Source organism: Narcine bancroftii, chromosome 1 (assembly GCF_036971445.1).
Source record: "Narcine bancroftii isolate sNarBan1 chromosome 1, sNarBan1.hap1, whole genome shotgun sequence".
Lineage (NCBI taxonomy): Eukaryota > Metazoa > Chordata > Chondrichthyes > Torpediniformes > Narcinidae > Narcine > Narcine bancroftii.
Genome location: NC_091469.1, coordinates 466,616,670 through 466,636,470, shown reverse-complemented (window position 1 = coordinate 466,636,470; position 19,801 = coordinate 466,616,670). Strand labels below are relative to the sequence as shown.

Genomic DNA, 19,801 nt, shown 5'->3' with positions numbered 1-19,801 from the left:
CAGCAGATTGAAAGTTGTTCCGATTCCAGCATCTGCAGTCTCTTGTGTCTGGCCAGAAACATGGCCATAGCTTCTCTTGCATAGGAATTAACTTCTTGTTGGACGTCTTTGGTTTTTCTTTTGCCCCATAATAACCAAAAAGCACATCCACAGCAGTCATCTTCTCTCATGCTTTCCATTGGCTTAGAACAATGGATGCCTAATTCCTCCAGTGGCCTGACTTAGGATGAGCACATTGACATGACAATTAAAAGTCAACTTGCTCTGGAGAATGTGGAGGTTATTGGAAACCTTGCCAAACTTCTACAGATGTGTAATGGAAAGCCTGCTGACTGGCTGCATCACACCCTGCTGGGGGGGGGGGGGGGGCGGGGGGGGGGGGTGGTGGGCACCAATACTTTTGAGTGGAAAGCCCTGCAAAGGGTAGTCGACACTGCCCAGCACATCACAGGTAAAATTCTTCTCACCATTGAGAAAATCTGCATGGAGAGCAGCAGCAACAGGACATACTCTGTTCTCACTGCTGCCATCAGGAAAGAGATACAAGACTCATACCACCAGGTTCAGGAACAGTTCTACTCCTCCACCTTCAGAGTCCTAGACAACAGACTCAAACAGAGACTTATTTAAGGACTCTGCACATTTTTTATTACTGAATTTTTTTTTCTATTTCTACAGTTTGTTCACATTTCTTTTTGTTTGTTTACTTCTCTCTTGTGTTTGAATCTTTTTACATTACCGGTAAGTAGAAATTTTGCCTGGCCCGCAGGAAAAAGAATCTCAGGGCTGTATATGATGTCATGCATGTACTCTGATTATACATTTTAGAATCCAAATTTATTGTCAAGACAAGTCATGACATTTGTTGTTTTGTAGCAGCCTCACTGTGCAACTATTCATGTAAACCATCTAACAAAAAGTCAAAGAAAGGCAGTGTCTGGTTCATTGATCATTCAGGAATCATTTGGCAGCGGAGAAGAAGCTGTCCTTGTGCTGCTAAGTGCTCGTCTTTAGGCTCCGATCATAGCAGAGTGAAGAGGGCATGGCCTGCAGAGTGGGGGGTCTTTGAGCATAGAGGCTGCTTTCTTAAGACACTGCCTTATAGATGTCCTCAATGGAGGATAGTGCCCATGATGTCGCAGATCAAGTTAACATCCCTCTGGAATTTTTTCTTGTCCACTGCGTTGGTGCATCCATACAGAGTGACACAAACAGCCAGGATGCTCTCCACAGTACACCTGTAGAAGATTTCAATGACATACCTCCTCAAACACCTCATGAAGTATAGCTGTCTTCATGATTGAATTTTCATGGAGGTTCCAAGACGGATCTTGGAGATAGTAACACCCAGGAATTTGAAGTTCCTGATCCTCTCCATTACTGAGCCCTTGATGAGGACTGGGCCTGTTCTCCTGAAGTCCACAATCATCTCTTTGGTTTTGCTAACATTGAGTGCAAGATTGTTGGCATATGATCTATCAATGATCTATCTCCCTCCTGTACGCTTCCTCATTGCTTTTTGTGATTCTGCCATAAACCGTGGTGTCATTGGTAAATTGGAATTTGAACTTGAAAATACACCAGTGCATCTACTTTATTAGAAGATGATGGATGATTGGCACATCTGCTTGTTCCTCAACAACTGAGACAGGTGCATCATCGAAAACATACTTGCTGGATGCATCACAGTACCATACCAATGGGAGCTACTCTGTTCAAGACTTGAAGATCCTACGGACTGTAGTGAATGTAACTCAGAGCATGTAAGAGAAACTTTCCTGCCTTCCATCTACCACTGCCTGAGAAGGGAAGCCAACATACTGAAAAATTCATCACACCCCTGAACACACTCTCTTCTCCGTCCTCCCACACGCAGCAACAGGCTTAAAGACAATTTCTTCCCTGCAGCTCTGGAATGATCTCCGTACCAGTGTTATACTGTCCTTGCTTGCTGTTCATTGATATTCCTTTTCATTGTAATTGTATGGGAATGCACATGCGTGCGTGAGGTTCTATACATGGTGTCACATTGCCGCCACCTTTGCTTGAATAAAAATGCTTACAGCTGCTCTCGAGTGAGGTTACTTTCAAAGGGAAAATACACAACTAAGTGGTGACAAGGATGAAAAATTCCACACTCCAAAGGATGTTGGAGGTAAAAATTTGGTGAATAGAGTGACAACAGGAACAACATTGAGCTGCCGTGAGACAAAAGCACGAACCCAGCAACAGGAAAAGAGGAAGAAACTCGAGAAAAGATAAAGTGAGAGAGAAAAACAATGATGTGAAAGATAGAAAGTGAGAAATGGAGCCAGATGCCCACCAAGGGGCCAAGACAGCCAGAGGCCAGACACCAAGAGAGGGATCGAATAGCCAGGGACAGGACACCCATAGAGAGGCCGGGCAGCTGGGCCTGAGACCGCTGGGGTGGCCAGGGCAGGACACCCAGCGAGGGGCCGAACATCTGGGGGTCAAATGCCCAGGAGGAGGCCGGACAGCCGCAGCCAGCAGCCAGACCCTCAGGACCAGACAGCCGAGGCTGGATGCTGCCAGTTTGGAGGATGCAATACTTTTACATCTTCAATATATCAGGGGAGCATTGGAATTCCAGAAGATCAAAGGCTGTAAAGAACAGAAGTTGTTAAAAAGCACATTCAGAGCCTTTTGGATATGATGATTGGAGAGGAAGAAAATTGAAGGCAGCGGCTGAAAAAGAGCATTGCTGTGTGCCAGAAAGAGCTCCATGCAGTGTGTCAGGAACTCGGTTTGGATGCATGCCTGCCAGAAGAAGTTTGCATAATGCTGCAGATGGAAAAAGATTTGTGGACACATTTGGAGGTCCTTTTGAAGGATACGAAGGGGCTCAAAATGAAGCAAAATGCTCAGAGCTGAGGTCAAATATTTCACGTGTGGGACTGGTTGAAGATTTCCGATGAAAAACAAAGGCATTGGACCCATTCACCTGAAGACTTCAGAAAAGAATTGTGGGAAACGAAGACTGTTACGAAGAAACTCAAAGAATTTAATGTCTTCAGAGCACTTCAGGCAGATGAGATGAACTTCAAAATTTTCAAGGAAATGAGCAAAGAAACGGGAAATCACACAAGAGGGAACATGAGCGAAGGAAACGGCAGTGAGAGGAACAAGATAAGGCAGAACCGGCGAGAACAGAAGGAAATAGTTGATATTGAAACGTTTGAAAAACTTGGATGACAGGGAATCTAAGTGAGGCTCACTGGAGAAGCTTCAAGAACACAAGAAGGAGATAACCACTCACAATTCACTTCAAAGACGAGAAGGATCTTTGAGGATTGAGGCAAGGAGGAGGATTCTTTGGCAATTAAACCTCCAAAAAAAGTTGAAAGGTCGTACTCCAGTTCAATGTTCTTCATCTCCGAGAAGATCCAAGAAAGAAAGACACCTCCAGTACATTTAAAGGTCTATGTGCAGTGACTTAGAGACTTTATTCGGTTCATCGCAAAGACTATGGGCAGTGATTTAAAGGCTTTGGATGTTTCCCGTTAATACGTTTAAGTTAGGTAGCATGGGATTTATAGTCACCACGATTAGTGGAAGTTATGCTCAAATTTTCTGTAGTGTTAACATAGTTGATGCACTATAAATTAACTTCAAAGACTAGAAGTTGCCAGAATGATAGGCTTTGAATTGCTTAAAACTGTATGTACACTCATGCTGCTTGGCCCGAGTCCACAGCTCATACTGGGGGAGGGGTCTGGGTGTAACAGCCTTTATTTAAGGGGGTTCCAAGGGGAGGAGTCACTGGTACTGTCAGCACGGAGGCAGGCCAGCCATGGTATCACCACATTCATCTCTTTTAAAAGAAAGTCCAGTGGGGAGGAGTGCGTTTGGTGTTCATCACAGGTTCTGTGGTTTCATCTGCCTCTGTGACTGCCGTAGTGGTGACTGTGGGTCAGCCGCCAGTTCCTGGGCAATGTGATGTGGGTTGGAAGGCTGAGTGTCGGTAGGCTATGCATCCGGCATCTGAGATGGGACAGCTTGGGTGGGGTTTGGGATTGACATGTGTCTGGTGATCATGGGAGGAGGCCGTACTTGGTGGTCGGTGGGGGTCCTTGGATCTCTTGTACATGCTAGGTCCATCCAGATTTGCCATGTAGGCATATTTGTGGTTTGCATGGAGGAGATGGACCCTTTCGACTAGGGAGTTGGACTTGTGGCTCCTTATGTGACTGGTCCTGGGGATGTCAACCAGGATAGCAGCTTGGTCCCCGACACAGACGTCCTGGGGAAGGAAAACAGTCTTTCATGTGGGGTGGCATTGGTGGCGGTGCACAGGAAGGATCAGGGAAGAGCTCCTGCCAGTGGGAGACAGGTAGACCTTTTGACTTCAAAGCTGTTTGCCTTCCAAACAGTAGCATTCTCCATCTCTACCTGGCCATTCCCTCAGGGGTTGTTACTGGTGGTCCTACCTCTTGTCAACAGGTACTGATGCAAATCACTCATGAAGGAGGACCCCTCAGTCGCTCTGGATGTAGCTCAGGTACCCGAATAGGGTAAATATGTTGCACATGATGGTGGCCATGGTCATGTCCAGGGGAAGCAGAAGTCCTCACCAACTATGTTGAGGAAGTACATGTTGCAGTTAGTGGAGAGTAGAGGTCCCTTGAAATCCATATAGAGGCGTTCAAAGAGTTGCGGAACCTTGATCATGTCTGGCCAGTAGAAGTGTGGTTTGCACTCCGTGCAGACCCAGCAGTTTCCGGTCAATACCCTGATATCTTGTATAGTGTAGGGGAGGTTTCGGGCTTTAAAAAAGTGGAAAAGCCTAGTGATCTTGGGGTGACAGAGATCATTATGGAGGGCTTGTAGTCAATCGGAATGCGTGCTGGGCCAGGTCCCCCGGGACAGGGCATCTGAAGGCTCGTTGAGCTTCCCAGGCCGGTACAAGATGTCATAATTGTAGGTGGAGAGTACAATTCTCCACCTCAGAATCTTGTCATTCTTGATTTTACCCTGCTACTTGTTACTGAACATAAAAGTGACCGCATGTTGGTCAATCAGCAGGGTACATCTTTCCCTTGCCAGGTAGTGTCTCCAGTGATGTACTGGGTCAACAATAGCCTAGGCGTCTTTCTCAATGGAGGAGTGCCAGAGCTCGGGGCCCCAGAGGGTGCAGGAGAAAAAGGCTACTCGTCCAGCCCCTTGGTTAAGGGTGTGGCCAGGGCAAAGTCAGAGGCATGGCTTTCTACCTGAAACTGGGTGGATTCATCCACAGCATGTATTGTGGCCTTGGCGATGTCTCCATTGATGCTGGTGAAGGCCTCCCGGGCCTCTGTTGATAGGGAAAAAGAGGTGGCTTTCATTATGGGTTAGACCTTATCTGCAAAATTAGGAACTCACTGGGAATAATACGAAAAGAACCTCAGGCACATTTTCAGGGTCTTGAGGCTGTGGGGCAGTGGGAGTTCCAACAGGGGGCGCATGTGATCAGGATCGGGGCCATGTTCCATAATTCAGCTGTGGATAGTCAGGCATGATGTGTGGAATATGCACTTGTTTTTTGTTATAAGTGAGGTTTGGAGGAATTTGGCTAAGTTGTCGTCACGGTCCTGCAGGTTGTAGCTGCAGATAGTGATGTTGTCTCTGAAGGAAATGTGTCCCGGAGCCCGTGCTCATCCACCATTCGGTCCATCTCACTCTGAAAGATGGAGACACCATTTGTGACCTCAAAGGGGACTCACAGAAAGTGGTAGAGGCGGCCATCTGCCTTGAACGCAGAGTACTGGCAGTCCTCTGGGTGTATGGGGAGCTGGTGGTAAGCTGACTTAAGGTCGAGGGTGAAGAACACCCAGTACTAGGTGATCTGATTCACCATATCGGCAATGCAGAGAAGGGGGTATTTGTCCAGCTGCGTGAAACCGTTGATGGTTTGCTATAGTCGATGACCATGTGGTGTTTCTCCCCTCTCTTGACCACTACCACCTGAGCCTTCAAGGGGCTTGTGCTGGGTTCAATAATCCCCTAAGTCTGACTTGATGAAAGCCTTGTCCCCATAACTTTATCACCTGCTCTTGGTGGTGATAGGCTTATAATGTGGGGTTAGGTTGGCGAACAGGGTCGGGGGTGGAGGACCAGGAGTGCGGACAGCCCACATGATGGAGGGGAAGGTGGGCATTTTAAGAAAATGGTGGTTGCGGACCATAAGGGGTGGGGATGGGGCCCGTCATACTCAATGGTGATGCTCCTGAGCTGGAAGTCTAAACCTAGTAACACGAGCGTGCAGAGCTGTGACATTAGAAGTCTAAAATTTTTATACTTCGTGCCATGCACGATCAGTGTTACAATTACAACAGTCGCGTGTCTCTGCCGATTGGGATTTTGAGGCCATGGAATTTCTGTAGATTGCTGGCTGCACTGCAAGGGAATAGTTCTGTACCATGGAGGGGTGTAAAAAAACTCTCTGTGATCCTGGTATCAAACAGACAATTCGTTGCACAACTGTTTACTTCAATGCCCATTGTTGCTAGTTGGTGAGGGCTATTCTGGTTGATTGTGACTGAGGACAATAGCAGGTCATTGTCCGAATCGCTGCTGAGGGCGTGTGACTGAGGCTAGAGTGGAATTGCTGTCTGATTGGTAAGATGGCACTAGAGATGGCAGCCCCCATGGCACACACGTGTTGTTGTTATTCCTAGCCAGAAGTGACATCATTTGTGGCAGCTTCCCCCACTGCTCGCACCCAGCACTGCCAAGGAGAGAAGGGGGCTTTGACTTACAGACTTTTGCATAATGCCCCTTCTTCCAGCACCTGCGTCCCGGGCAGGGCAGTGCTTTTGGTGGTGCTACAGGGGCCGACAGAAGTAGCACTTCGGGTACTCGGCAGTGGCGGTGGCAACGTAGAAGCCGAGACATGTTTGCATGGCGGTGGCCTGGGATCCCGCTTCCCAAGATGGTGGCCTCCATGAGGCAGCCACATTGCCAGATGAGAAGGAGTCTACGTTGCAAATGGCTACTTCCAGTGCTTTGGCTAGGTCAGTGGTTCCCTTCAGATTCCTCCAACAGTCTCTGACGAATGTAGTCTGATTGGACACCTGCTATATAAGCATCTTGAATGAGTTCGTCAGTGTAAATCTCTGCTGTGACATCCCTGCAGCCACAACCTCGCCTGAGCTCACACAGGGCCCGAATATCCTCGTTGATCGGTTGCTGCTTCTGCATGGCCAGGAGGTGCCTCGCATAGACCTTGTTTATCCCAGCCATGCACTGACCTTTCAGCTTTTCTCAGGCTGCTGTGAATGTTGTGCAGCCCCTGACTAGTGGGCACACATGATGCTGACTTGCGAGAATAGCAGACGCAATTTGTCTTTTTCTGATTGAATGACCTCAGTAGATGCCATTAGGAAGTCGCTGAAGCAGAGTCGCCAGAACTCAAACTTGACTAAAGCTTCTGGTGCTTGCGGATCGATTTCAAGTTTGTCTGGCCTCAGCAATTAAAATTGATGCTCCATCAATAATTTCAAAGACTAGAAGTTGCCAGAATGATAGGTTTTTTAATTGCTTAAAACTCTATGTCCAGAGCTCATACTGAGGGGGGGGGGGGGGGGGGTGGTTCAGGGCATAACAGCCTTTATTGGGGGGTTCCAAGGGGAGGAGTCACTGGTACAGTCAGCATAGAGGCGGGCCAGCCATACAAAGATAGTACCCAATAGTAAGATAGTGGTATTACCACAATAGTTAAAATTAACTTTATACTTATTTACCAGGAAGGACAAAACATTTTTTTGAGGGGAAGAGTGCTATGGGAATGTGCATGCACGCATGACATTATCTACATGGAGTTGCAATGTATGTGAAGGCTTAGTTTAGTGCCATCTTGGCATAAATCAAGATGCTAATACACTCTTTGCAATCAATAAAGTATAAAGTTAACGAACTATTGTGGCGATACCATGGCTGGCCCACCTCCATGCTGACTGTATCAGAGTCTCCTCCCCTTGGAATCCCCCATTCAAGGTTGTTTATAATGTGGAATAAGTAATGTGGAATTTGATGGCTTATTGTGTACCTCGCAAAATGCCACAAACTGCAGTGAAAATTATTGTTCAGATAATAGCCCTTCGTGATACAGGGGCCCATTTAAAGGGTGAAAAACTACAGCATGCTGTTGTGCGGTGGGACTTGGGAGTGCTTGTACATGAATCGCAAAAAGTTAGGTTGCAGGTGCAGCAGGTTATTAAGAAGGCAAATGGAATGTTGGCCTTCATCGCTAGAGGAATTGAATTCAGGAGTAGGGAGGTAATGTTGCAACTGTATAAGGTACTGGTGAGACCGCACCTGGAGTACTGTGTCCAGTTCTGGTCTCCATATTTGAAGAAGGATATACTGGCTTCAGAGACGGTCCAGAGAAGGTTTACTAGGTTGATCCCTGGGATGAAGGGGTTGACTTATGATGAAAGATTAAATCATCTAGGATTGTATTCACTTGAGTTCAGAAGAATGAGAGGAGATCTTATAGAAACATATAGGATTATGAAAGGTATGGATAGGATAGATGGAGGAAGGTTTTTTGAGCTGGCCGTGGAAACTAAAACGAGAGGACACAGTCTCAAGATTCGGGGAGTAGATTTAGGACAGAGATGAAGAAAAATAGTTTTTCCCAGAGAGGAGTGAATGTTTGGAATTCTCTAACCAGGGAAGTGGTTGAAGCTGCTTCATTAAACATATTTAAAATTCGGTTAGATAAATTTTTACATGATAGAGGAATTAGGGGATGTGGGGAGAAGGCAGGTAGATGGAGTTAGGTCATAAATTAGATCAGCCATGATCTTATTCAATGGTGGAGCAGGCTCGATGGGCCATTTTTGGCCTACTCCTGTTCCTACTTCCTATGTTCTTATGATAGATAGTTGCAGATCAGAATATCTGGGCAAACTGCACTGTTCATCAGTGCCTGGCATCTGGCACTGTTAGCATAGCGGTTAGCGCAATGTGGTTTACAGCGCCAGCAATCAGAACAAGATCCAAATTCCATGCTGTCTGTCAGGCATTTATATGTTCTCTCCATGTCTGCATGTGTTTCCCCTGGGAGCTTCTGTTTCCTCCCACCTTTCAAAGCGTACCGGGGGTGTAGGTACTTGTGCGGCACAGTCGCGTGGGCCGAAATGGCCTGTTACCGTGCTGTAGGTCAAAATTATTTTTTAAAAATCTATTATTATCCACATAGAGAGGGTTTCATTGAGAGGATAGCATGGTTGCTGGACGTCCCTCAATACTTTAATGATCATGTTGGTCTGCACCAAGGGTGCATTTGGTTTACTCCAGGACGGACACATCATCATTAAAAAATGCTGGTGGCACTGCCAGGGCTGCTGCTGTTGGGTAAGCCAGGGAGAATTGGGTCTCATGAGATTCCTCTTTCCTGTGGATGCAGCAGAATTATCACGAATTGGAATACTGCTCTTTATCCCTTGTCTTGTAACTTCTTGCCCATTTCAATTATGGAGAGAGATTGGGAAAGCTGGGTCTTTTTTTACTCCCTAGAGGCTGAGGTATGTTTATATTAAAACAAATCATAAAGCACATCAATACACAGCTGTTTTTTTTCCCCAGGGTAGACACAAATAAATAGATTAGAACATAGAATATTGCAGCAGTACAGGCCCTTTGGCCCACAATTTGGCCTACGGAACAATTCGTACCTCTATTTTTATTCATGCAACTCCCTCATTTACAATGAACGAGCAATTGTTAATTAAGGTGATTTACAATTCGAACAGAAAATTCACTGATTCTAGAACTAGAGGGCATAGAACTAGATGGAATAAAAGTGGCCCAAGAAGGGTGAGGGCAGGGTCAACAAATCCAAGAAATCCTTGATATCAATGGATATTGAGGATTGAATAAACTTGAAAATGTACACTTTATGACACGTACAGAGAACCGAGAATAAGACAGGTCCGATCGTTTATAAAGGTGGTGGTGGGGGGGGGGGGGTGGTGAAGAAGGATCTTCAAAGCGTAAGAGGTCAAAAAAGTCAAAAAACAGATGATAAATAGCATTGGTGGGAAGAATTAAGGAAAATGCCAAGCATCCTATATGCATATTAAGGAGAAACCAAGAAAAGCAGAACTCATTTGGGTCCAAAGTGACAATATGCGTGTGCAGCCTTACGACACCAGAGATGTCTGAAATATTAGAATTACTCTGGAGCTTGTAGTCCAGGGAGTATAGAAACATAGAAAATAGGTGTAGGAGTAGGCCATTTGGCCCTTCAAGTCCTCCTAAAGGACTTCCCCTTTATCCTTAAACTGTGACCCCTGGTTCTAGACTTGCTCAACATTGGGAACAATCTTCCTGCATCTAGCCTGTCAAATCCCTTAAGAATTTTGAACGTTTCTATTAAATCTCCTCTTAATTGTTTAAACTCCAGCGAGTACAAGCCCAGTCGTTCTAACCTTTCTTCTTATGCAAGTCCCGCCATCCCTGGTATCAATCTGGTCAACCTTTTCTGCACTCTCTCCATGGCAATGATGTCCTTCTTCAGATAAGGAGACCAAAACTGAACACAATACTCCAGGTGAGGTCTCACCAAGGCCCTATACAAATGGGGGAAACTTTAGAACAGTAGTTCTCAACCTTGTTCTTTCCACTCATATTCCACTTTAAGTATTCCCTATGCCATCGGCGCTCTGTGATAAGTAAAGGATTGCTTAAGGTGGTCTGTGGGAGGAAAGGAAACTGCACGAAAACCAACAAGGTCGGGTCAGATACAGCAATGAGCTCTCTTATCCCTTCTCCATTAACAATGGCGTGAAGCAAGGCTGCGTTCTCGCACCAACCCTCTTTTCAATCTTCTTCAGCATGATGCTGAAACAAGCCATGAAAGACCTCAACAATGAAGACGCTGTTTACATCTGGTACCGCACGGATGGCAGTCTCTTCAATCTGAAGCGCCTGCAAGCTCACACCAAGACACAAGAGCAACTTGTCCGTGAACTACTCTTTGCAGACGATGCCGCTTTAGTTGCCCATTCTGAGCCAGCTCTTCAGCGCTTGACGTCCTGTTTTGCAGAAACTGCCAAAATGTTTGGCCTGGAAGTCAGCCTGAAGAAAACTGAGGTTCTCCATCAGCCAGCTCCCGACCATGACTACCAGCCCCCCCACATCTCCATCGGGCACACAAAACTTAAAACGGTCAACCAGTTTACCTATCTCGGCTGCACCATTTCATCGGATGCAAGGATCGACAACGAGATAGACAACAGACTCGCCAAGGCAAATATCGCCTTTGGAAGACTACACAAAAGAGTCTGGAAAAACAACCAACTGAAAAACCTCACAAAGATTAGAGTATACAGAGCCATTGTCATACCCACACTCCTGTTCGGCTCCGAATCATGGGTCCTTTACCAGCATCACCTACGGCTCCTAGAACGCTTCCACCAGCGTTGTCTCCGCTCCATCCTCAACATTCATTGGAGCGACTTCATCACTAACATCGAAGTACTCGAGATGGCAGAGGCCGACAGCATCAAATCCACGCTGCTGAAGATCAAACTGCGCTGGGTAGGTCATGTCTCCAGAATGGAGGACCATCGCCTTCCCAAGATCGTGTTCTATGGCGAGCTCTCCACTGGCCACCGAGACAGAGGTGCACCAAAGAAGAGGTACAAGGACTGCCTAAAGAAATCTCTTGGTGCCTGCCACATTGACCACCGCCAGTGGGCTGATATCGCCTCAAACCATGCATCTTGGCGTCTCACAGTTCGGCGGGCAGCAACCTCCTTTGAAGACTGCAGAGCCCACCTCACTGACAAAAGACAAAGGAGGAAAAACCCAACACCCAACCCCAACCCACCAATTTTCCCTTGCAACCGCTGCAACCGTGTCTGCCTGTCCCGCATTGGACTTGTCAGCCACAAACGAGCCTGCAGCTGACGTGGACATTACCCCTCCATAAATCTTCGTCCGTGAAGCCAAGCCAAAGGTCTCACCAAGGCCCTATACAAATGGGGGAAACTTTAGAACAGTAGTTCTCAACCTCGTTCTTTCCACTCGCATCCCACTTTAAGTATTCCCTATGCCATCGGTGCTCTGTGATAAGTAAAGGATTGCTTAAGGTGGTCTGTGGGTGGAAAGGAAAAGGTTTGAAAATCACTGTAATCTGGCTCGTTATGTGCACTGTTTCATATCTCCACCGGAGTACCAACTGGGTCGAGAGCAGTGATTCTCAACCTTCCCTTTCCACTCACCTATCCCTTCCTCCTCACTGAGCACCTATGGTGTTGGGATTACTTAGAGTGGGAGGTGAGTGGAAAGAAGGAAGGTTGGGAACCACTGCCTTGGAACACATTAGATTGGAAAAGGGGGAGGTAAAGATGTTTGAGTGGGTGCAGAAGTGGATAAAGCCCAAAGATCGGGACTAGGTTACAGTGGGAGGGGAGGCTTTCTAATTTCTCTGGCCAGTGGTGCCAGATCACTGGCCTGTCCTCCTCAGGTGAGTGGAAGGGTCACAGGGCCATTTAAACTCGCCTCTTGGAAATTCGGCTCCGCAGCTCCTCAATTGGACTCGCCAACCGAACGTTCCTCTTCGGAGGACCGCGGCGCTCGAGGTATTCTGGAGCCGAGGAGGACTCGTGTCAGTAGGTACCATCTTGCCCGGACAGCTCGTCGGTAATCCCGGCGGCCCCTGCGCGGGACGGAGCACGGGCGCAGACGCGTGGAGTGGCGATGGCGCTTTACAATTTCAAGAAGATCACGGTGGTGCCGAGCGCCAAGGTGCGAGATTTTTTTGGGTGGGGGGCGAGGGTGGGGGGCGGCGAAGCGGCGTGGAGCGTGTCGTAAGGAGACGCGATGTCCGCTGGTCCCAAGGCCACCGGCTCCTGTCTGCGAGGCTTCTTCCACGTGTCCGTCCACCTGATCGAGGCGGGGGTTCGGGGGCGAGGGGGCGAGGGGGTTCGGGGGCGAGGGGGTTCGGGGGCGAGGGGGTTCGGGGGCGAGGGGGTTCGGGGGCGAGGGGGTTCGGGGGCGAGGGGGTTCGGGGGCGAGGGGGTTCGGGGGCGAGGGGGTTCGGGGGTTCGGGGGCGAGGGGGTTCGGGGGCGAGGGGGTTCGGGGGCGAGGGGGTTCGGGGGCCAGGGGGTTCGGGGGCCAGGGGGTTCGGGGGCCAGGGGGTTCGGGGGCCAGGGGGTTCGGGGGCCAGGGGGTTCGGGGGCCAGGGGGTTCGGGGGCCAGGGGGTTCGGGGGCCAGGGGGTTCGGGGGCCAGGGGGTTCGGGGGCCAGGGGGTTCGGGGGCCAGGGGGTTCGGGGGCCAGGGGGCCCGGGGGCCAGGGGGCCCGGGGGCCAGGGGGCCCGGGGGCGAGGGGGCCCGGGGGCGAGGGGGCCCGGGGGCGAGGGGGCCCGGGGGCGAGGGGGCCCGGGGGCGAGGGGGCCCGGGGGCGAGGGGGCCCGGGGGCGAGGGGGTTCGGGGGCGAGGGGGTTCGGGGGCGAGGGGGTTCGGGGGCGAGGGGGTTCGGGGGCGAGGGGGTTCGGGGGCGAGGGGGTTCGGGGGCGAGAGTGTGAAGTGTGGGGAAAGAGTGACGGGGTGGAAGAGAGTGGGGGGGGGGAGAGGGAGGGTGGGAGTGGGGGAGGGAATGGATGAGGAGGGCAGGGTGGAGAAAGTGGAGAGGGGCACTGGCCTAATCTCATTCCATAACCCTCCAGACCACTTCTATTTATCCAATTTATTTTTAAAATTCAAGATTGAATCTGCATTCACTAAATCAGATGACAGCTCATTCCACACTCCTACCACTCTTTGAGTGGAAAAACTTTCCCCTAATGTTCCTCTTGTACCTCTCCCTTTTCAGCCTAAAGCTATGACCTCTTATATTTATCTCCCTCAATCTAAGTGGAAACATCCCACTCACATCTACTCTGTCTATACCCCTCATAATCTTATCAACCTCTATCAAGTCTCCCCTCATTCTTCTTTGTTTTAAGGAGTATAATCCTAACCTGTTTAATCTTGCTGTGTAACTGAACTCCTGAAGACCCAGCAACATCTTAGTAAATCTTCTCTGCACTCTTTCAATCTTATTGATATATTTCCTGCTGTTGGGTGACCAGAGCTGCACACAATATTCTAAGTGTGGTCTCACCAATGACTTTTATAATTTCAACATAACATCCCAACTTCTATACTCAATACTTTGATTTATAAAGGAAAAGATGCCAAAAGCTTTCTTTACTATCCTGTCCACATGTGACACCACCTTCAGGGAACAATGTAATTTATTCCTGGATCTCCTTGCTCCTCTGCACTGCTTGCTGGCCTACCATTTATTGATTTGGTCTTCCAAAGTGAAACACCTCATACTTATCTGCATTAAATTCCATCAGCCTTTTACTGGCCCAATTTCCCAGCTGGTCCAGATCCCTCTGCAAGCTTTGAAAATATTCCTCATAGTCCACAGCGCCTCCTATCTTTGTGTCATCAGCAAACTTGCTGATACAATTCACAACATTATCATCTAGGTTATTTGTATAGATCACAAACAATAAAGGTCCCAACATAGATCCCTGAGACAAACTACTCCACCACCAAGCCAATTTCAAATCCAGTTTGCAAACTCTCTATGTATACCTAGTGTCCTAACCTGCTGAACAACCTCTCATGTGGAACCTTGTCAAAGGCCTTCCTAAAGTCCATATAAACAACATGCACAAAAAAAATTCTACAAGATTTATTAAACATGACCTACCATGCATAAAGCCATGCCTACTGTCCTTAATCAGGTGATGATGGCCCAAATATCTATATACCTCCCCCATGACTAAGGATATTTTTAATATATCCACCAGGGGCCCTGCAATTTCAGCACTTGACTCCTTCAAGATGCAGGGAAATATCACATCCAGACCAGGGGATTTGTCTACCTTTATTCGTTGCAAGGCAGCAAGCACCTCCTTCTCCTTAAACTCATTATGTTCCATGGCACCTCTATTTGTTTCCCTTCTATCCATATTCACTATGCCAGTTTCCTGCTTAAATACTGATGCAGAAAAATTGTTCCCCATTTCATGAGGGTCCACACATAGTTGACAACTCTGATTTTCTAGGAGTCCAATTTTGTCCCTTACTAACCTTTTACTTTTAATATACTTGTAGAAACCCTTTGGGTTTTCCTTCACATAATCTGCCTTCATTTCTTCTTTTTGCCTTCCTTATTTCCTTCTCAAGCATTTTTTTTCATTTTCTATACTCTGCAAGTATAGGCCTTTTCACACCGCAGTGTTAAATGAAGATTCCCAGGAAATTATCCCATGAACGTGCGGTGTGAAAAGGTCGGGCCAGCAATTTTAAACAGGTCCGCGACCCTACCTTGAATGGTTGCCCTCTCCCTGCAGTTTGAAAAGGCAAATGGCCAAGCAGGGGGAAGCCTCATGATGTCAGCACTTGCGTGCTGTGTCACGTAGGCGATTAAAATACTTTCTGACAACAGTGGGCCACTTTGGCACATTGGGACAGCAGCATAATGTGGGATAAATGGCCGTCCTCATTAACATAATCCCTCATGCAGCTGGAACCGCTCTGTATTTCCCAGGGCGGTTCCAGCTGTGTGAGGGTTTATGGGAAACAAAGTTGGCCATTCATCCTGCATTGTGCCACTGTCGCGACGTGTCAAAGTGACCTGAAGGGTGGAGGGGTGGTGTGGGGCAGGTGGGCGACCAACTGACGGATTGCCGGGGGGGCGGGGGGAAGAGAGCTTACTCTTACTCTGATTGGGGGCTGGACTCCCCCCTAAGTTGGTGGGGAGTGTCAGAAATAAAACTTCTCACACATGAGTCTCTTTAAAACTGATGACACGACAAGCTTTATTTACAAGTCTGCAGAGTTGGACTCAACTGGCTTCTCACCAGTTAAGCCCCGATACATACAGTGCATTGATTTTTATACCCTTGTTGTTTGCCCTTCCCCTACTTATTAATACTGTTTTAATTGGTTAGTATTGCAAAAGCATTCTAAGTGCAACTGCATTTTTAATTATCACGTTCGTTACGTACGCTGCGAACTCTACATACACTAAATTCTGTTTCTCACCCTTCTTATCAATCTTTTGTCTCCTGCATTTCTCTCACTATGACCATGGAAAGATATGTTTAAAAAAACATATCCAGCTGAACCTTTGTCCTTGGCTGCTAGTAAGCTCCCTGTCCGTTCTGGCTTCCCTTTTTATGATTAATCATCACATTTTAACTTAAGCCATTTTAACCTAAATTCTCTATATATAACAATCCACCCCTTTCTCTCTTTAAAATGTGTGTATGCAAAACCAGAGTCCATCAGGGCATGGTGGGCCTGAGTCACCCTTCCAACCGTTAAGAGGGAAAGGAGTGGTATTAGGAATCTGTATATAATGACCCATATTATTTCCTTCTTTTTCCACACAAGGGGTATATGGATGTTGGGTGGTATTTTCTGCCCAGCATTTCTCAGGAACTGAGGTATGGGAAATAAAATTACCCTCCTTTCTTCCCCAAATGTGGTCCTGAAACAGGACCACTGTGTCTCTGCATTTCTTACATTTCACACCTGATAAAGACATAGGCAAACTAAGAAAAATCAAAGAACATAACAATAACATTGTGAATCAAGTCTTTCTGCGAAATCGCAAGGTAAGAGGTTTTTCTCCAGGAACACAAGTCCAATCTGAGTTCGTATCAAGGTCCTGAGGCGCCTCTACAGGTCCCTTAAATCTGGATGCGTGCGTCCACCCCTTCTCTCTTGTTCGTGCTGCAGCCTCTGTAGTTAAGAGAACTTGGTATGGACCTTCCCACTGGGGCTGGAGTTTTTCAGTTTTCCAGGTCTTGATGAGAATCCAGTCTCCTGGTTCCACTTTGTGTAAAGAAAAGTCTAGAGGCGGTGTTTGTGCCAATAGTCCTCTCTTTCGTAAATCTGTAAGAGAGCGTGACAGTGCCTGTAAATAGTTCCTAACAAATATATCCCCTTCCCCCAAGGTGGGACACCCCTCAACTGTACTCCAGAAGGGAAGCCCAAACATCATTTCATAAGGGGACAATCCTACATCTTTTCGTGGGGCAGTACGAATTCTCAATAAAGCCAGGGGCAGACACTTTATCCAAGGCATTTTAGTTTCCACCATTAATTTTGTCAATTGCATTTTTAGGGTTCCATTCATACGTTCAACCCTCCCTGAGCTTTGTGGATGCCAAGGGGTATGCAATTTCCAAGAGACCTGTAATGCATTACAAATCAATTGCTGGATTTTTGAAGAAAAATGTGGACCCCTGTCTGAGTCTATAGAATCCATTATACCATATCTGGGGATTATCTGCTCTAGGAGGAGGCGAGCTACTGTAGAGGCTGTAGTATTTACTGTTGGGAAGGCTTCCACCCATCGGGTAAAGTGATCTATTATCACTAACAGATACTTCCATCTTTGGACTTGAGGTAACTCTGTGAAGTCGATCTGGATACGTTGAAAAGGGCGTATGGCTAATGGTTGACCTCCCATGGTCCCTGTCCTCATTACCTTCTTATTAATTTTTGTGCATAGGTGACAATTCTGCACCTCCTGTTGGGCCAAGGTGTAGATTCCCTTACACACATATTCTCGAAGCACTGTGTCACATAAGGCTTGGGTGCCCCAGTGGCTCTGATGATGCAGGTGTTTTAAAATATTGCGAGTTATTTCTTTATTTAGAACCATTCTTCCATTTGGTGTCTTCCATGTTCCATCAGGCAGCTGGCTTGCGCCCAGCTGAGCCATGTCCTTTTCTTCCTTAGCAGTGAAAATGGGAGCCTTCTTTATGCCTTGTCTTATTGGGATTAAGGTCAGCAAACGGACTTCTTGTTGCATGGCTGCCCTTTTGGCTTCTTCATCAGCCAGTCTGTTTCCAATTGCTGTCGGGGTATCTCCCCTCTGATGGCTTGGTATGTAGACCACTGCTATTTCCTGGGGTAATGTCAAGGCTTCTAAAGTCAGAGTAATCATCTGTTCGTGTGCCAATTCCTTTCCTCTTGATGTAATTAGACCACGCTCCTTCCAGATCTTACCAAAGGTATGCACTACCCCGTATGCGTATTTGGAATCAGTGTAAATCGTTCCAATTTTCTTTGCCAGTATTTTGAGGGCTCTCTGCAAGGCATATAGTTCACTGGATTGTGCTGACCAGCTTCCGGGTAGTCTCGTGGATTCTACTACTTTCCAAGTATTTCCTTCTATTATAGCATACCCACTTCTTCTCATTCCGTCAACACATCTGGCAGAGCCGTCAATGTAGAATTCATATCCTTCTCCCAGCGGAGTATCGCAAAGGTCTTCTCGGGTCTTGGTCTGAAGATCTGTCAACTTGACACAGTCGTGCTCCACCTCTCTCTCTGTTTCACTGCCGTATAAAAACTGAGCTGGGTTGCAGCTATTAATCTTTGCAAACTGTAGATCTTCTCCGACCATTAAAATGGTTTCATACTTTAATATACGAGAATCAGTCAGCCATCGATGGGCAGTTTGTGTTAATAAAACACTCACAGAATGGGAGGTGTACACAGTCATCTTTCCTCCAAAAGTAAGTTTACGTGCTTCCTCTACCAACAGAGCAGCAGCCGCTACTCCCTGGATACACGTTGGCCATCCGCGAGACACTGGGTCCATCATTTTGGAAAGGAAAGCCACTGGGTGTCGCTGACCGCCTTTTTCCTGTGTTAAAACTCCCACAGCTGTTCCTTGGTTATGAGTGACAAATAGCTGGAAGAGCTGTTTTAAAGAGGGCAGAGTGAGTACTGGGGCTCGTGTCAGGCGATGCTTCAAGTCCTCAAACCATCCCTCCTCCTCCTGGGTCCATTTCAATGGATATTCATTTTCATTTGTCAGATTTTCATACATAAACTTCACCAAAGCTGAGTAGTCCTCTATCCATAACCTACAGTAACCTAAGAGTCCCAGGAATTGTCTTATTTCCTTCTTATTACGGGGTAACGGCATTCTAGTGATTCCCGCAATCCGTTCAGGGGTAATCCATTTCTGTCCTTTACTTATCTGGTGTCCCAGATATATCACAGTTCTCTCAACGAACTGTAACTTGTTCCTGGACACCCGTAGACCCTTTTTCCCCAGATAATTCAAGAGTCTAATTGTATCTCCCCTCATTTCTTGTTCCTTGGGTCCTGATAATAGTAAATCGTCCACATACTGCATTAGTTGGGAATCATCAGATTGTGGATAGTCCGCCAGGATTTGTTCTAGCATTCGTCCAAACAGGTTCGGAGATTCAGTGAACCCTTGGGGCAATACAGTCCACCGAAGCTGTCTCCGTCTACCTGTCCATGGATTTTCCCATTCAAACGCAAACATATCTCTACTTTCCTCTTCTAATGGACACGTCCAGAAGGCATCCTTCAAGTCGATAACACTAAACCACTCATGGTCTGGGGGAATCCGACTCATAATAGTATAGGGATTAGGCACCACTGGGTGGCGGGTCTGAACAATAGCATTCAAACTTCTTAGATCCTGAACTAGGCGATAGGATCCATCTGACTTTTTCACTGGGAGTATAGGGGTGTTATAAGGTGACATGCATTCTTCTAATAGTCCGTCTCGTATTAGAGTCTCAATTACCGGCTGTAGCCCTTTTCTCCCTTCCAAAGAAATAGGATACTGACGTTTCCTTACCGGCTGATGACCTGGTATTAATGTGACATGTAATGGTGGGATGTCCAGACCTCCTCGATTTCCCTCCTTATACCAGACCCTCTCGTCAATCTGCCGTTCATCCTCTTCCTTTAAAGCACAGAGGTGGACTCGCACTTCTCCGTCCACA

General features: G+C 47.3%; 1 protein-coding gene across 1 annotated transcript in view; it reads left to right on the top strand.

Moving 5' to 3' along the window:
• Positions 1-12,643: 12,643 nt before the first annotated feature.
• The window catches only part of gtpbp4 (GTP binding protein 4), a 51,875-nt gene continuing 44,717 nt past the window's right edge, over positions 12,644-19,801 (top strand). The window contains exon 1 of the mRNA XM_069914698.1: positions 12,644-12,756. Coding sequence (XP_069770799.1) covers positions 12,709-12,756 — 48 coding nt within the window. The 5' untranslated portion in view covers positions 12,644-12,708. The remainder of the gene's footprint in view (positions 12,757-19,801) is intronic.